This window comes from Haliaeetus albicilla, chromosome 1 (assembly GCF_947461875.1).
Source record: "Haliaeetus albicilla chromosome 1, bHalAlb1.1, whole genome shotgun sequence".
Classification (NCBI taxonomy): Eukaryota; Metazoa; Chordata; class Aves; order Accipitriformes; family Accipitridae; genus Haliaeetus; species Haliaeetus albicilla.
The window spans coordinates 19,719,217-19,736,867 of record NC_091483.1 but is presented as its reverse complement, the minus strand read 5'-3'; the positions used below and the strand labels follow the sequence as shown (position 1 = coordinate 19,736,867).

The 17,651-nt window shown below is 58.1% G+C and overlaps 1 protein-coding gene across 1 annotated transcript; it reads right to left on the bottom strand.

Annotated features, from left to right (window-relative positions):
* Positions 1-1,480: 1,480 nt before the first annotated feature.
* Positions 1,481-3,676, bottom strand: LOC138684960 (maestro heat-like repeat family member 5). Its single transcript, XM_069780513.1, has 3 exons — positions 3,237-3,676; positions 2,852-2,931; positions 1,481-2,443 (listed from the first exon to the last, which is right to left on the bottom strand). Exons 1-3 carry the CDS (start codon positions 3,537-3,539, stop codon positions 2,308-2,310), a joined length of 519 nt encoding a protein of 172 aa, XP_069636614.1. The 5' UTR covers positions 3,540-3,676; the 3' UTR covers positions 1,481-2,307.
* Between the last annotated feature and the right edge of the window lie 13,975 nt (positions 3,677-17,651).

The following is a 17,651-nucleotide window of genomic DNA, read 5'->3' as shown; positions in this document are numbered from 1 at the left end:
AGACCTGCCTGCCAGACGGCAGGACGCAAGCAGTCAGGGAGCTTTCTGGAGGGCGTCAGGGACAGCTTCTTGCTGCAGGCACTGGAGGGACCAGCTGGGGTGATGTACAGCTGGATCTGCTGTTCTCCAATAGGGAAGAACTATTTTCAGGAAGTGGTAATCAATGATAGCTTTGGCTGTGGGGACCATGAAACAGCCAGGTTCTGAGAGGTCCTGAGAAGAGTAGGGAAGGAGAGCAGCAAAGAACAGGTCCTGGACTTCTGGCGAGCATTCAGCTTCTGCAGCAAAACAATAGCTGGGATGCTACGGGAAGCAGCTGTGAGGGGCAAAGGAGGTCAGGGAAGCAGACTTTGATGGAGAGCCTCCAGAAAGCACAAGAACGGTCTGTTGCAATAGCCAGGGAAACAAGCAGGCATGTGAGGAGGTGTGTGTGGAGGGATGCGGTCCACCACAGCTTCTCTTACATTTTTGCTGCAGGATGAATCTGAAGAGGTGATGAAGAGCATCCAAAGCAACCCAGCTGATCTCCCAGCTCTTGCGAGTGCGGCAGAGGATGAGATGCCCCAGCAGCTGTCCCAGGAAGGGCATATGGATCTCTGCGTGGCAGGCAGGGCTGGCATCCTCTCCTACAAAGGTGCTCCAGACCTGGGCGGGGGAGGGAGGACAGGTAGAAGGGCTGACGGGCAGCAGCTGTGACCAAAGCCCTGAACCCAAGACTCTGCCCAGGGGAAGGATCCCCGGTGAGCTGGAGCTTTGGAGGGCCCTCTCAAAGCAGCTAGCTGGGCAGCAGGGCAGGGAGAGCTGCCAGGCCTGGGCTCCCACCATGTCCCTTGGGCAGTCCCGTCCTGCGCAGGACTGGGGGCCGAGACGGCTCCTGGCAGAGAGGGAACTGGGGAGAGAAGACCGTGGGAAAAAGAAAAAAGAAAGAAACCAAGACCCTCGCTCCAGGGCAGAGCCTTGCTGAACGCCTCAGCCAGTGCCCAGGCTTGCCGCGCAGGCATCTCTGAGCTGCAGGCTGCTCCCGTGTGCAGGGAAGGGGAGAGAGCCTGGCTGGAGGGTGCCTGGCTCCTTACCTCCACGGAGGAACAGCTGGCCAGCAAATCGCTCAGCCTCCCAATCCTCCCCACGGCCCTCTCGCACACAACTGCACTCTGGCAGTTGGTGAAGGTCAGCAGCATCTGGGAGGAGAGAAACTGCCGATGTGCCCTGCGAGCTGGCACCCGCACCAGCAGAAGCAGCACTGCTGGAGTCCTGGCTGGACACGTGCAGTCCCTGTGGCCAGGCAGGTAGGCAGATACCACACCCCGGGCAGCGTCTGCTCCTTTCTGTGCCCTCCCCCGGAACACAGCCCTGTGTCCCCTCTCCATGAAGGCTGGGCTTTTGGGCAGGAGCCTGCCCGGGGGGTCTGCAATGTGGGAATGGGGATACAGCCCCCTGGGAAGCCGGGAATACAGAGCTTCAGGGCTGGGCTCCCTGTGCAGGACAGGCAGGTCCCAGGGGTTCTCTGCCCCGGTCAGACCTGGGGAGGAAAGCACAAGGGACTGCGAGGCAGGGGAAGAGCAGCACCAGCTGCCACCACTGTGGTGCCTGAGGAGAGGGGTCAAATGCCTCCCACAGCTTTGGTGCAAGGAAAGCTCTGGGGACAGAGCTGGCCCAGAATTGCCACGAGCAAGGCTCTGCCGTGACACAGGAGGAGGCTGCAGAGGGGAAGTCACATTGACTGCAGGCAGGGGGCACTGGGCTGCGGAAGACCATGGTGGGCCACCCCTGCCTCCCCCAGGGGAGCTGGGCACCCTCCCTGCAGTGTGCTCTGTGCATGGCACTGGGGTGGGAACTGTCCACTCAAGAGTGGACACTCCCTTGCAGGGTGAGGAACAGCCCCTGCGAACCCTACTCTTTGCCAACACCAGACCTGTAGGATTGTCTGCAGCTCTGTGAAGCCAGGGGCAGAAGAGCTGAGCACCAATGTCCGCAGCATGGTGTCCATGGCGTCCAGGGTCTGCAAGGAGGACAAAGGGTTGTGGCAGTCTTTCTGCAGTCCCTCTCAAGCCTGGAGATGGATCTGAACTCCCCACACCAAGAGAGGATGCCTGCGCTGCCTCGCGGTGCCCAGGGGAAGCCTCGGAGCAGGCACGCTGCTGTGGGCAGAGCAGCCTGCGGCACTGGACGTGGCCAGGCCCACGGGAAGGGGACAAAGGGATGAGGGTGGCAAAGCAAAGTCGATACCCTGCCGTGCCTTGGATCTCCGGTTGTCTCTCAGCGCGCGGTGGCCGGGGAGCAGCCCAGAGGACTGGGGGCTCCTGTAGCTCAGCCAGCACTTACCTCGAAGTAGAGAGTAGTGTCCAGGCCCTGCATGTCTGCTTTTGGAGGAAGCAAGAAGACACTCTTGAAGCAGGCTTCTAAGAGGCTCTTCTTTTTGCCCTCTAGCACCACCTCCACTTTGCTGCAAAGAGAGAGGGGGGGGGTCCTGTTGGACACTGGTGCTGGGAGCGGTGGTGCCTCGATGCCTTGGGCAGGTGGACACGGAGCTCTGGAGCAGGGGGTCCCCAAGAGGGATGGAGGGTGTGTGGGGAGTGCTGCCAGGAGGCACCTCCTCCGTCCTCGATATGGCCTGGGCCAAAGGACAGTCCTGGCAGGCAAGCCTCCCGCTTCCCACTCTGGGGAAGAGCTGAGATGTGGCGGGGAGCTGCAGGATCCCTCTGCCCTCCCCTGCGCCCTCCCAACAAGCTGCCAGCAGGGCAAAGCAGGGGCCCTCTGATGGCACCACTGGACTGTGCCTGGATGGGGGGTGGCCCCGGCCAGGTCCAGGGCCATGGCTGGTGGAAAGCCAAACCAGGGGCCTGGCAGGTACCTCAAGGCAGCGATGGCAAGCATAGCTTGCTGCCGCACCGCTGTGTGCAGGTGGTCCCTGGGCTCCTCTTCCAGCAGCACCTGCAGAGCACGTCTGGGATGGGACCTGGCAGCTGCCAGCACCCAGTGCCAGCAGACCCAGCACCAGGTGGCAGGGCTGGCGGAGACCCTCTGCCCCTGCCCCAGCACCGGCCCCCAGAGTGCCCCCCGCCCCGGTGCTGGGGTCTCTGCTGGCAGGGCTTCTCAGCGTCATCCGAGTCCCCTCGGGGCAGCTCGGTGTCCACACACGCTTGTCCCTGCCTTCCCCTGCCCATGCGCTGTCCTCACGTTGTGCCGGTGCCCGGGGACCTTGCCGCCCTCCCCAGACCCGCCAGGTGTCCCCTCACCTTGATATTCTCTGCCAGCTCAAATTTGTGGCAGAACGCATTCAGGCCCCGTGACAAGCCCTTGCTTTGCCTTGCAGCTTTGCACAGGGTGCAGATGGTCTCTAGGAACTGCATCTTCTGGGCCTTCTCCTGGCAGCCAGGGGACAGAGAGACAAACGGGGAGCGTGAGAACGTAGACACGCGGCCAGCAGGACCGGAGCACTGGGGCTGCAGTGCTGTGCAGGAGACCCGGCGGGAGCGGCTCTGCCCAGCCAGCGGTCGCCCAGCAGCCCTGGCAGCAGGCAGCAGAGCCGGTGGCTCCATGGGGAGACGCAGGCACAGCTACCATGGAAATGGCCGTGGTTACCTTTTCGGAGCTCTTCAGGAAAACCTGGATGAACTGCATGGATTCTTTTTCCTTTCTGTACAGAGCCAGCCAGCTGGAAGCGGCAGAGAGGGCACCTAGTAAAGGAGGAGAGCAGGGAGGGCTGTAGGGAGAGGCCGAAGGCAAACAGGGGGAGAGGAAGGAGCTCTGCCCTCCGTCCAGCCCCGTTCCCACTCCCCCGGCGCGGTCTCCCCACGGGTGTCCGGGCTGGAGGATGCCCGGCAGGTGGGCTGTGATGCTGGAGTGCAGCACGGCACAGAAAGGCACGAGGGCACCGAGCTTAGGAACTCGCTTGCAGATGGGCTGGAAAGGTCCCCGTCCCCCGCTACGGCTGCCTGGTGCCAGGCCAGCTGCCTCTTGCTGCCCATATCCCGCAGCAGGAGCTGGGTCCCCTCTGCTGTCTCCCACCCTGCGGGAGGCTGTGCTGGGGCAGTCTCCCAGCCCTAAGCAGCATTCCGGCAGTGCCGTGCTCCCCACCCGTGGGACCGCCACTGCCGATGTGCCGGGGAAACAGGACCCTGGCGTCTATCGGGGTGCGGTCGCTGTCCCCAGCCCTGCCCAGCCCAGCAGGGCCCCTCACTTACCGGTCTGCAGCGGCTTGGGCACGCACACCTTGTGGGGCTCCGGTGGAGAGCTGCTCTCCTGGGGAGCCCCGTTCTCCTCCCAGGCCACCCTGGGGCGGCTGGGGGGTCTCTCCGCCATCCTGCGGGACAGAGGAAAGGGGTAGGGATGGGGAAGGGGTAAGCTTTGGCAAAATGCCTCGGCACCGCGGGGGTGGCGATGAAAGACGTGGGCTGCGCTCAGGGGCTCCTCGCCAGCTCCACGCTCTCGCCCTGTCCCGTCGCCGTCCTGCCGGACACTGCGGGGTGGGGGCCACGGCTGTGTTGACCATATGCAGCACCACAGGGTGTCACAGAGACAGGTCAGGTCATAAAGGCACCACTGTGACCCGCCACCCAGGCCGGGAGGGGCAGGGTGTCCCCTGTGGGCGGCACAAGGCCCACTCACCCCTGGGCACTTGGGTCCTCTTGGGGGGCCCCAAGCCCCACATTTGCCCTCATATTCCCTGGGGATCTCCCTGTTGCTCTCCAGCTGGCCCAGAGCCCCATGTTCTCACGTCCCAGCGTGCCCCCGGGACCTTTCATTCCCTTCAGTGCTCTCCAGAGCCCTGCCTCTCTCCTTTGGCAAGGTTATGTTAGATGTCTGAGATTTGTTCAAGCTTAACGCAAGTTGTATTTTTTTGTCGCTTCATCTCTTCTCTTCCTCCTACCAAGCAGGAAGAGCTCATGCAGAAAAGAGGGAAAAGAAAATGAAGCATCTTCTACTGAGTTTGCCCTTTTAGGATTTGGGAAGCTTGCAGAAATGGAGGTTGCTGTCTTGCTGGTGTTAGCTTGTTCTGTTTTTTTGACGGTGACCAAGAACCCCTCATCATTGCGCTGGTGCTGGCTGACCACCACCTCCAACCCTCCACGGCCATCTCCTGGGACACTCCTCCTGCCTGATGGCCTGCGCTCCCTCCCAGCTTTCAGAATGGCGGGAAGCCCGTTTCTGCGGGGGCTGCACGCAAGTTCTACCATTGGAGTGTTTTGGTCTGTGGGGAATGTTATCCCCAGGCAGGGCTGTCTTATGCTTGGTTTTTAGCAATACGGAAACTTCTCCCCTGCAGCACAGTAGGAATACCACTTTCTGCTTTAAGCTTGGAGCAGGATAAGAAAATGTAAGGTCAGTATCCTAACCGAGTGTTTCTATCCCAACTCACTTTGTACGTCGCTAATGAAATTTACCAATTCTTTTGTAATCTCACGCTAATCTTTAATCATTCCTGCGACGATACTACACTGGCCCCAGTGCGGAGTTCACCACAGATGTGACGAGACGCTCTCTTCACGTTGCTACAATTTCTGGCATCTTACAATTCACATCCTTTCCTCCGGTCTGAAAATCTCTTTTGGCAAAAAGGTGTTTACACCTGCTCCTCTCGTCTGATCGTTGTTTGGTGTTACAACTGTCAATGGAACTTTAGCATGGTGTATTGCTTGCCAGATGCTCTCAGAGTAGGAAACCTGAACAAAATACGCTCCTTGTTCTAAACTGTCTTAACATGTTGAATCAGTCCCCTCATCTACAGTCTAAGAGACAGAGAGCTTGAAGGATGGTTCAGAAAGTCTTCTTTAAACGTGCAGAACTCATTGGGATCCAAATAAAAGTTGGCTGATTTGAACAGGACCTAAGCTGCTCCTTATTTGTGCCTTTAGAGATTTCTAAGGTAGGCAGCAGAGAGGACAAACGCTATTTGATGATGTCTGCAGCCACAGATCACAGAATCACAGAATGGTTGAGGTCGGAAGGGACCTCTGGAGGTCATCTGGTCCAACCCCCTGCTCAAGCGGGGACTCCCAGAGCTGGTTGCCCAGGACCACGTCCAGACGGCTTTTGAGTATCTCCAAAGGTGGAGGCTCCACAGCCTCCCTGGGCAAGCTCTGCCAGGGCTCAGTCACCCACGCAGTAAGAGTGTTTTCCGATGTTTGGAGGGAACCTGCTGTGTTTCAGTTTGTGCCCATTGCCTCTGGTCCTGCACTGGGGACCGCTGGAAGGAGCCTGTCTCCATCCTCTTTGCACCCTCCCTTTGGGTATTGATACACATTGATGAGGTCCCCCCCGAGCCTCCCCTTCTCCAGGCTGAGCAGTCCCGGCTCTCTCAGCCTTTCCTCATGGGAGAGATGCTCCAGTCCCTTCGTCATCTTCATGGCTGTCTGTTGTACTCTCTCCAGTATGTCCACGTCTCCCTTGTACTGGGGAGCCCAGAACTAGGCACAGTGCTCCAGGGGTGGCCTCACCAGTACTGAGCAGAGGGGCGGGATCACCTCCCTCGACCTGCTGGCAACACTCCCCCTAATGCGGCCCAGGACATCGGTAGTGCTTTTTGCAGCAAGGGCACGTTGCTAGCAAAAGTTCAATTTGGTGTCCACCAGCATCCTCAGCAGCCTTTTCTGCAGAGCTGCTTCCCAGTCGGTCGGCCCCCAGCATATACTGGTGCCTGGGGTTGTTCCTCCCCAGCGGCACGACTTTGCAATTTTCCTTGTTGAACTTCATGACGGTCCTGGCGGCTCGTTTCTCCAGCCTGCTGAGGTCCCTCACTTGAGGCTTCTCTCTTTTGGTAGCTGCTCACATTTGTAACCACTCAAGCTGTTCAGAAACTGCAGTGGGTCACCAAGACTTCCCCCTTCTAACTGGGACTATTGAAGTACTGAAGCCAACAAGCTGCTGCAATATAGTGTGCATGTTGACAGCCCGACTCTTACCGTCATGTCAGCTTTGACATAAGCAGTATGGCTCTTCAGGCTCTGGTTGTGCAAAAACCTGTTGAGAATCTACCACATAATTACATCTTTTCTTTCTGTCGCAGATGCCAACTGTTGCCAGAGCTTTGCCAATGTTTGTCTAGTAACGTAGTTCCTATTACTGCTTACTCTAATACTAGCTTTCAAAGAGCTGAAGAAATAGTGACATGATAACGTCCTATTTCCCCAGAAAAAGAAAAAAAAAAAGAAGATATTTCACTGTGACTCTTGTACAATTGTATCAGCTTTCTGCTTTTCTGTAATAAATGGCTTCCTTTTGCAGAGGGAGAGGTCCTCCTTTGTACCACCCCTGCCTCATCAGCTGCACGCAGGCATCTGGGCAGCATGCGCTCGGTTGAGTCCCAGAGAAACTCTTCCCTTATGAACTGGGACCTGCCGAAAACCTCGGGAGCTGATACGCTCCCCTGGGGAAAATTGCATCCTTACCATTCTTGGTCACCCAGCCTCAGCTTTTCAGGGGCCTTTCCCCGTACCCACTTTCAACGCACGCCTCTTCTGCTTGGGACGTGACTGTTTGCAAAACCCCACCAACCCCACCACTGCTCCCTTGCACGGTCCCAGCCTGCAGGGCATTTTGAAGCATGGCTCACGTCGGCTGCAGGGGGACACGGAGGAAGAGGCACTGAGGTGTCTTGGCACTCCCAAAGACCCCTGCACCCCCCACGGGGCACCCAGCCCACTGGCCACAGACCCATGGCATCCCCATCAGCCAAGTGAGCCCAGCAGGAGGACGGGACAGATAAAGCACCTTTGGGATTCAGCAGGCGAAGTTGCTGCCAGCCCCAAAAGAAAGATCCCAAAAGAGGCCAACGGCACAGCCAAGCCTCTGTGCCTTACGCGCCTGCTGAGCAGCAGCCTAGGGGAGCTGGGCTCTGCTGAGGGGAGCTGCAGGGAGGACAGGGCAGCCACAGTAGCTCAGAGGTGACGTCCCAAAAGTACCCTGGGCTGCACAGAGACCATCCCGACCGCGCGACCAGTGTTCCCTTCACAATGGACGTCCTGCCAGGGCTCGAACCTCTTTGGCCATGGCCTTCCTGGGTCTTCCCGCTTTCCTGGAACTCGGCGCAGCTCCTGGTCATGTCCAGGGCAGTCTAGTTCAAGGGGCAGGCCCAACCAAACTCCTGACTTCTCTGGGTGGTTTGTTCTTCTTTGCTGGGGCACGGAGCTAACTAAACCCTAAGCTGTTAGGCAGAAGCACTGGTCACCAGAAAGCCACGCTTCAACAAGAGCAAGATGGTGACCATTCCCTGCAGCTGCCTGTGGGTTACCCCTCGCCAGCGTCACCCCCACACAAAGGCCCTGACCTGGGGCCGCTGGGCCTAACCAGCTGTCGCGTCCCAAAGTTGGAGCGACTCAGGTTCGTGGATTTCCTTTGTCAGAATTAAGGTGAAACGACACCAGGGGAGTTCAAACAACAATCAACATTTATTCAACCTAGCTAACTCTGTCCAAGTACACATGAACTTGTTAATATGAACCTTGCAACATGTCATTAAGCCGCTGTTTGAGAAGAGGAGGAAAGTACAGAAAGAATGAAATGGAAAAAGGAACATGAAGTGTATCAGAAGGAGAGGCCTCCCGTTGAGTCACGAGGTTCAGAGCAGACCCCCTTGCTTTCTGGACTCCTTCTCAAAGAGGAGCTCAGGGGCGGCTAGGTCCACTCCTAGTCTCAGACTTGGTCAACGGTTTATGTTTCAAAGGATGACGTGTAGGGACTGTGGAAAAGAGAGAAGGAAAAGAGAGAGAGAGAATGAGAGAAAAAAAGAAAGAGAGAAGAGAAGGGTTTCACCAGTCCCGGGTCCAGCGTTGGTCCAGCCAGCGTAGAGATCCAGTTCCGGAGGGCACGCGCTGAGGATTCGTTCTCTCCTCTTTTTTAGTGTGTTAGTTGATGATCTCAACATGCGCAGTTCCCACACCTGGGGTTCACTGGAATCGGTAGCTTTGGGGGGGGTGTTCATTGTGGAGTTGCTTCTCTTTTCCTGCTGGTATGACCACTTAAGATAGAAGCACAGTCCCAACTTCCATGGGGCCTTCTTCCTCCAGGAAGGCATAAATTGTGTTCCTTCTCCTGGTCACTCAAGATAAGGAATTGGGGCCTTGGAGAAGTGCGTTCCCACCCTCCGTGGGGCCCTCTCTTCTGTCCACATTGTCCTGTTCACAAAACTCCAGCATTTTTACAGAGGCCGTTTTGTCCACCAAAGCTCTTTTAGCGGATGTTTGAGACATTTGAATTTGTCAGACCGTCACACCAGCGGGGCTGTGCCCTGAGGCTCACCTCAGCCCGCCAGGGATCATCACTTGGTCTCCTGCTCCAGGCTCTCTCCTGGGGAACCGGAGGGCTGGCTCCTGGCCGTGCCGCAGCTTCCTTCATCTCGGGGAGCCCCACGGTCGGTGCTGAGGTCTAGGCCTTCATCCTATAGGCCTATAGCCGGTGTAGGCCTTCAGCCTATAGGCCTATAGCCGGTGTAGGCCTTCAGCCCTGCACTGGGGCATGGGGCGTGGCGAGGGGCATGGCACAGCAGGGGCTCGGCCTCTCACCCAGCCTTTCTTTCTCCTTGCAGCCCAGCTACCCTCTCCCCAGCCCTGCTGGCGCATCCGTAGGGGGGGACCAGGGGAAAGAGCTTTCCTGGCGGGGGCAATGGGAGAGGTGGGCGCAGAGATGCTTTCGAGGTCGGTGCTGGAATCAGCATGCCCGAAGGGGCCTGATCCTCCCCTGCCCGTCGGGAGACCCTGCTGCTCCTCAGGGGTGGCAGTGCCCAAGGAGAGGCCATTGGCTGCCTGCTGCCAGCCCTGGGAGGCCCTGGGACAGACGGAAAGGCTCAGGGAGGTCCCTGGGTGCCAGGAGAAAGGCACAGCAATCCCGCAGTGTGAAAAGGAAAGGGTGTATTTCTATGTCGGCAAAGTCAGGTCCCCACAAACCCAGGGCTTTTCGGGAGAAAAGTAGCCCGCAGAGGATGAACAGACTGAGCCAACCTCACGTAGCGCCGTTAAGCCTGCCTGGGCTCTGGAAGCGTCACTGCCACCGCCTGCATGGAGTCCCCTTGGAGCCCGCGCAGGGTGTGGGTGCCCAACAGCCAGCCGTTACGGGCTTCCTTCCCTCCTCCTGCACAGCCCCCTGTTGCACGCATTATGCCCACCCAGGTGTCTGGAGAGAAGTTGTCGGAGGTGTCCCCACCTCACCTCAGCTCCACCCTGCCTTTCTAGCCAGGAGGTGTCAAACAAAAGGCTCGGGAGCCCAAGCAGAGCTTTGGCAGAGTCAAGCCGCCCAGCTGAAAAGCCGCCCCCTGTAGCTCCCCTCTCCCCAGGCACGGTTCCTGCCTGGGATTTCATTGTCCCCGTGGCACAGGGTGGTGGCTGCACAGCTCTGGGTACCCCTGACAGCGCTGCCCTGGGCACCCCGCAGCGCCCTGGCTGTGTGAGCCCCCGGATGCTCCCCCCTGCAGCTCTGCTCCCCTGGGTGCCCAGCACTGCTCCTCCTCCTCCCCCTCCTCCCTCCTCTCCCCCCGTGGAAAATCCCCTCCTCGGCAGGGATGCGCAGCCACAGCAGGGCACACTGCCAGAGACCAGGAGGTGCAAGGGCCACGAAGAGCAGGGCTACAGCCAAGCTGGTACAGCAAAGCCTTGGGAGAGGGCTGCCCTTGGAGCAGGACCGAAGCTCCAGCCCTGCTTCCTGCAGTGGCCTTTCCCTGCCCCACCAAAGCTCACCCACTGCCGAGTGCAGATTTCACAGCCACCAAGGAAAGACCCACATCGTCAGACCCAGTGGTTTGCAGATGGGGCTTTACTGAACAGACGGAAGCCTGGCTGGCCGGCACTGGCGCTCGTCCTGCTGGAGGAGGCTCTTGCTGGACATCTCTCTCGGGAGCCTCTGTGCCCGAGAGGCTCTCCTGGCACTCGCCGACGTGGACCAGATCTGCTCCGCGGGGCTGAGGAGTTGAATACAAAGCTCTGTAGTCTTGTAGGGAGTCACAGGGAGGTGCAGAGCACCACTGCAAGTCTAGTCAGGACACATGTGGTGGGATCTGCTTCTGTCTGGAGAGAGCAGGCCCACGGTCCGTGCAATGCAATCCCAGCCTGCTGCTCTCCACGCCACGAGGGCTGTTGGGCAAAGACCCTCTTTGCCCGGGGGCTGTGGGAACTCAAAGGAAGGAAGGGCGCTGCCGCGCAGCGGCAAACACCGGGCACGTTTGGAGATCCTTACCTGAGGCAGTCCTCACCACCACAGCAGTGGGCTTTTCCCTCTACCTTCTCGAGGAGGCGGGTCGCTGCTCCTCGCAAAGCCCACTGGGTCGTGGGGAAAGGCTGCTACCGCAGCAAGGACAAAAGTCTCCCGTCTCGACCAAGACCCTCCCACCTCTCCCCTCTCCCAGTCGCCCTTGCTGCCATGGTCCCATTCAAGCCCACAGCCCCCTCGGTGCCGGCTGTGCTTGGGGCTGCAGAGAGGCACCTGGCATCAGGGACTGACCCGTGCCATTCCCACGGTGTGACAAAGGAGAGGATGCTGTCCACGTCCAGCCCCGTGGCTCTGGGATTTGCTTCCCCCACCTACAGCTGGGTCACCAGCCCCCAGCTGGCCCAGGTCTGGCCTGAAGCTGGCCCACACTCACCTTTTCAGAGGTGAGGACTCCAAAAGGCAAAGACTCAGCTTGTCCTCTGGGCTTTCCTTATCCTCCGCGGATGGCCCTTTTCTGCCCTCTCCCCACCACTCTGGAGTGCCACGAACGCAGGAGCCCTGCACAGAGAGAGAGGGGTGAGCACAGGAGGTGTCACTGGGCAGCAGGGAACTGGTACAGCCCCACACAGGACAGTCAGCCCCCACGCTCCTAGGGCTTAGGGACCTTCCCACCTTGGCTCCCCGCAGGACAGGAATACTCTTTTCCTCATTGTTTTTCGCTGCCGGCGGCACCTGGGCCTCCCATTGCTCTCGCTTGTCTTTCCAAGCCTTCGGGGCTGCCACTTTTGCCTTTGCCTTCTGCTGGCACTTCTTGCGCAAGGAGTCCCAGAGCTTGCGTCCTTCCTCCTCCGTGCACACACGGGGCTGCGCCTGCAGGGCCACGGCAATGCAGCAGCCGGCAGTGTTAGTCTCCCCAGCGGAGGGCTGAGGGGATTTTAGCTCTCTCCCTCCCTCCTGCCCCTTCTTCTCAGCCTCTCTGTCAGCCCTGGTTTGCTCACAGTCAGTCCTCACAGGCCCGACTGCAGAGCCTTTCTGCAATGACCCCTGAGCCAAGTGACCATGGGGCTGAAAGCAACCCAACTGCTTGCTATGCCAGACAAGCCTGGCAGTGCTGTCGCCATTGCAAACACCACCAGATCAATTCTTCGGGTGTTGCTGGAGATGACAGAAGTGAAGGCTCTCTTCTAAATGGACAGAACAACCTGCTGCCTCTCGATAAAGCCTCGGGAGAAGTGCTACAGCCTTCAGCTAAGCACGCCATATGGGGTCTTGCAAGACATGACATCCGTATCACTATGCTTTTCTACAGGTGGCTACGACACAGGCCCTCCAGGAGCCCACGCCACGTACCGGTCCTGCCCTCCTCTTCCCTGCGTTAGCAGGGGGTGCAGGTTGGGGTCCAGCTTCCCGCAGCTGTGGGCTGCTGCATGCCTCTCGCCCCAGCCGACGCCACTGCAGCACTGCCAGCTCGCTGCAGACACACAGTGGGAGGAGATGGTGTGAGCACAGGGAGACCGCTCTGCAGCCGGGGCTCCCAACCTGGGTGCCCACCGCAGCCGCAGAAGGCGGCTCTGCCGAGAGGCCAGTGCCAGGAAAAGCGCCTGTCTCCCCCAGTGCTGCGGGGAGCGGGAGGAAGGGCAGCGCGGGACAGGAGACGCTGCCCGTGTCTGGAGAGATTTACCACTTGAGCTTGTCCTGCAGATCCCTCTGGTCATCCCTCTGCCCCCTGCGCTTGCGGGTGACCTGCCCCAGGATGCACGTCACCACCTGCCGCAGGGCCTGGTGTGTCCGTGGGGAAAGGCTCCTGCAACAGCAAGGACAAAGTCTCTCTGACCCTTCAGCTGCGACTCTCCTGCCTCTTCCTGCGCCCAGCCCCACACCTATGTGGCCCCATTTGGCCCCACAACCCCTTCCAGGCAGGAGGAGTTTCAAGCACCTGCTTTGGCCCCTGCCAGCGGGCTCTAACCCAGCTCATTCCCATGGCTGGAGAAATCCCCGGGCCCTCTGTGAGGCCCCATGGCTCAGGGGTTGGCTTCCTTGACCCACCACCAGTGGCTCACCGCCACCCCAGTGCTCCAGGCCTCGGCTGGAGCTGGCGCACTCTTACCGCTTAGGGGGGACAGTGTCGTCCTCGCAGACTGTGGGTGGCTCTTCTCCGGCCTCTTCCCACTCCCCCATCATCGTCTCCAGGAGGTCGGGGCTGGAGTCCGTCGTCTCCAGGAGGTCAGGGCTGGAGTCCCCCGTCTCCGTGCTAGTTGAGGGGCTGCCTGATGCTTGCTCAGAGGTAATAGATTCCTGCACAGGAAGAGACGCTCATACAACAGCCCCGCACCCGGAGGGTGCTGCTTCCCAGCATGCACACCCCCAGGTCACTTCTGGCAGGGACCCCAGCGGGATGGGGAAAACCAGGAGAAGGACCTCAGCATACCCTTGGGGTGATGCCTGAGTGTCACCAGGGTTCCACTACAACTAACTCCCTGTCGCCCCTCTTGCTCAGGAAAGGCAGCAGTCACCCGCCCAGCTCTGCTGCAGCAATGTTGCTGGGGCGGCTGGGGTGCTAGAGGTACCTTGCAATCTCAGCCCCCCAGAAGAGAAAGTGCTCTTTTTCTGCAGGAATTCAAAGTACCTGGCTCCTCTGTGTCTCCTTTTCTCTCTTCGCTTTCGCTTTCAGCGTCTCCTTTTTGCTCTTAGACTTCTTTCTGGTCCCTGGCCGGGTTTGCAGTTTACTTTTTTTCTCCTCCGCCAGCTCTGTTTTCTCCTTTTCCTCTTCATCCAAGTATTTCTGGATGTGTTCTGGAAGCTTCTCCTTCTTCTTCAAGTGTTTATTCTGGAGGGGAACGAAAATGCAACAGCAGGCTGCATTAGTCTGCCCTGCAGAGGGCTGGGCTGTTTTCATTCCTACCCTCCCTTCTGCCCCTTCTCTTCTGCCTTTCTGCCCACACTGGTTTGCTCCCAGGTTCCTGCAGGCTCCACCAAAGAGCCCGTCTGTAATGACCAGGAAGATGAGCGACCACCAGGCTAAAAACCACCTGGCAGCTGGCTGTCCCAGACGAGCCTTGCAGTCACGTTGCCCACAGAAACATTCACAAGTAAGGTCTTTGAGTGTGTTTCATGAGGCTAATGGAAGTGAAGAATGTATTCTCAAATGGCAGAGTCACCTGCCTCTCTTCAAGTAAACACCAAAGCAACTAGTCAGGGGTCCTGTGCGCACACAGTGAAGAATCTTGTGAGAATCGGCACGTGTGGAGTGGCGCTTCTCTACAGTCCAGTACGACACGCTCGCTGCAGCAGCCCGTGTCAGGTACCTTTTCTCTCCTCTCAATAGCTCTGGCAATGAAGTCCACTGTTCGGGGTTCGACCAGAGGAATTATCTTCTGTTTCTCTTTCTCCTCCTTTTCCTTCAAGGAGCTCCCCTGGATGGCCGGTAGCTGCCTGCAAAGACACAACAGGGTGTGCTGGCAGGAGTGCAGGAGGAGCTGGTTCTGCACCTTGCGCTTCCAAGTGGTGCACCTGCTTCTGCAGCAGAATGCGCTCTACTTGCCTCCTTGTGATCAAGTCCACAGAGACAGAGAAGACCCCAAGCTGTCAGAGTCAGATGTGCCCAACAGCCCCACTAAAACTCAGGATGCCCAGGTCTAGGCCCTCTCTTGCTGGAGCAACGAGAGGAACGGGGTCCTACGCCCAGAGATACCGCTACATCCTTCGGGTCAGTGCACCGAAGTCTGCTCAGCGGTCCGAAATAAAAGAGTGCGCACGGGCTGTATGAGGAGGTTGGGCACTGGGGACGCGGTGTCAAAAGGAGGAGGACACGACCCCATGAGAAAAGCAATCCTGCCAGTGAGCTCTGCTTGGCCCTTCTCTTTTGCAGGCCATAAGACATAGAAGAGGCTTCTGGTTAATCGGAGGAACCCTCTGCAGTACCTAAGTGCAGAACACTGTTCTCAGCAAACAGAAAGGTCGGGGTCATGTCAATCTGAAGGGAAAGCCAAACAGACCTTCCGCTCCTGGAAGGAGCACTTGCAGTTAGTTACTCAACGGATACGCACACCAGGACCAAAGAAAGAAATGATGCTTCTGGCAGAGTCTCCCAAGAAGCTAAAAGACGCTTGCCATGCACCATGGAACCATTAGTTAGTGGGACGTGGGATAACTGCACTTTGAGTTTGTCTAGCCCCTGTGTCCAGGGCAAACATCCTGCTCCCACGCAGACGAGAGCGCACGGGGTCACCCTCACCATTTATGCAAGTGTCTCACCTGGCACGAGGCTCCCTCCCCTCAGCTTTCTGGCCCTGCTCTGACTTTACAGTCGCTGCAGGTAACCGCTTTGGAGAAAGCCTTGCTCGACGAAGGAGGCGCTGCTCGGCAAGATCCTCTAGAAACAGGAAATGAGACAAATCTTCAGAACAGCATCTTGGTGTTGTTCTGGGAACTGGGTGCCTATTATGTCCCAGTTCCAAGAAGAGTGATGTGCAGGTCTGCTCAGGCACTGGTAACACTGATGAAGGTGCTCCTTTTCAGCCCTTTGGATGAAAGCCATGTCTCCAGGGAGGTCTTAGGCCTTTTCTGACACGGGGGTTTTTGCCCAGCTCCTCAGGCCTGCAGTTCACCATTATTATTTCCCTGGGGAAAACTGTTTTGACAGCTTTCTCTCATCCATGGGCTGTAATGGGGGGCTCCCTGGGAGATGCTGGTGGTCTCCAAGAGCCATTCTGGGGAAGGGAATCATTTAGCACAAGCGGAGCCAGCTCTTGGATTTCTGCATTGGTCCCCTGCACACAGATTTGCTGCTGGGGCAGGTTCGCACTAAAGGCATTGCTTCTGAGACATCGGAGAATATGATGGAAAGAAGCAGGGTCAGAGCCTGGCACTGTTTGCAGCACAGGCTGGGGAGTGGAGGCCGCTGGGAAGGTGTCCTTCAGCAGTCCCAGTGGCCATTTGTGGTGCAGGGCTGTCCTGAGACCTTGTTCCACAATGGGTCACTGGAGCTTTACCATAATGGCTACAGAGAGTCACAGGAGGTGCCTCTGCCTCTTCCAGGCATCCTGGGGGAACCTCAGCTCGAATCCCCTCCAGGAACGGAGGAAGGAAAACCTCCAGCCCCCTGCCAGCAACCCGCTGGTCCCTTACCTTTCTTTCCACTGCCATCGCCTTTTCCCCAGCCCTTCTCTGGGGCGGCCTTCACGTGTCCTGTCAGGTCTGCTTTCACTGTTGGCATTTTAGGCACGGTCTCAAGCTTGTACCTGGAAAGAGGAAGTAGGCACCAGGCTGAAAAAAGGACACCGCTTTGTTTCCCAAGGCAGCCCATCCCGGAGGACCACAGCAGGAACTCCCGTTGCTGCTTGTGGGGAAAACGGTTCCGCTCTTTACTCATAGTGCACATGGAGGGCAGACTAATCTTTAGTGCTCTGATGATGCAATACCATTTTGAATCCTGATCTAGTCCTCCAAGTTTCTCGTCGAGCCTTGCAGATTAATGCCGTTGCAGCTATAAGGAGTCACCTCCCTCCCCTCAGTCGTCAATGGCACTGCACAGCAACGTTGGCAGGAGACAGAGCTCTGCAGAACCCCACCAGCTGCAAGGTCCTGTTTGGACAAGAACCCACCCCTCTACCACTTGGCCCCAAGCAGAAGGCAGTCTCACCCACAGGAAAGAAAAAGAGCGGGAGAAACCTGATGGAAAATGTTGCCTAAATGCCTCTCTAGGTCCACAGTAGGACAGGCACATGAAGCATCGTCGCTGTCCCACTTTCCTCCAAATGAAGTCAAAGTGAACAAGAGCAAGCAGGGAGTTCCCTGCCAACAGGCCTCTCAAACACTCAGTCCTCAGCGCCATCACGAGTGTAGCTCTCGGTGCCTGGCAAGGCAGCCCTCCCAAGCACGAGCTGAGAAGCTGCTCGCTTGCTCAGCCAAGGGCTGCAGGAGCAAACATACCCTGGTAGGACGATAACACGCCCAGAAGAGGTCTGGGAAGCAGCAGTGTCATGGCGTGAGATGACCGAGTCCCTCATCTCTGGCATCTGCAACAAGGATGGAGACAGATGATGGGACATGGGGACGCTGGGAAGGGCTGGCTGCTCAGTCCACCTTAGACCAACGCAAGCAAAAAGCCAGAGCAGCCAAAGGGCTCTGGCCTCAGCACGCCTTGCTCTGCCTGTGCCTCTGCTCCCTACCCCGAGAGTGAGGCCAGGAGCGCTGCCCACCGTCAACGCTGGCCTTTTGTCACAAAGCGAGGCCCCTCTGGCGGTACCTCTTGCAAAGCCGGACCGTTGCACGCAAGGCAAGCGCTCTACAGAGCGCCTGCGGTGCTGTAGACCGCAAGGAGCCCAAGGGGCTGAACAGAAGGCATGGCAGGCCAGGAGAAAGCAGACCCCCAGCCCCTGAATGCATTTCAGAAGAACCAGGAGTGGCACTGGGAAAATAAAAATCCTACCTCGAGAACAGCTTGCAAACTCTGGTCAGTCCCATTCAGCCTTTTCAGAAAGTCTGTGTAAAACCTCATTTTTACGTCTCTTCCC

Bases quoted from the DNA above. Each gene is read 5' to 3' on its own strand.
- LOC138684960 (XM_069780513.1), bottom strand. From the start codon at position 3,539: ATGGAGCCACCGGCTCTGCTGCCTGCTGCCAGGGCTGCTGGGCGACCG. The intron at 2,932-3,236 runs GTGAGGGGACAC...CGTGCTCTGCAG, and splicing joins AGCTGGCAGAGAATATCAAG to GTGCTGCTGGAAGAGGAGCC. The intron at 2,444-2,851 runs GTACCTGCCAGG...CTCTCTTTGCAG, and splicing joins CTTGCCATCGCTGCCTTGAG to CAAAGTGGAGGTGGTGCTAG.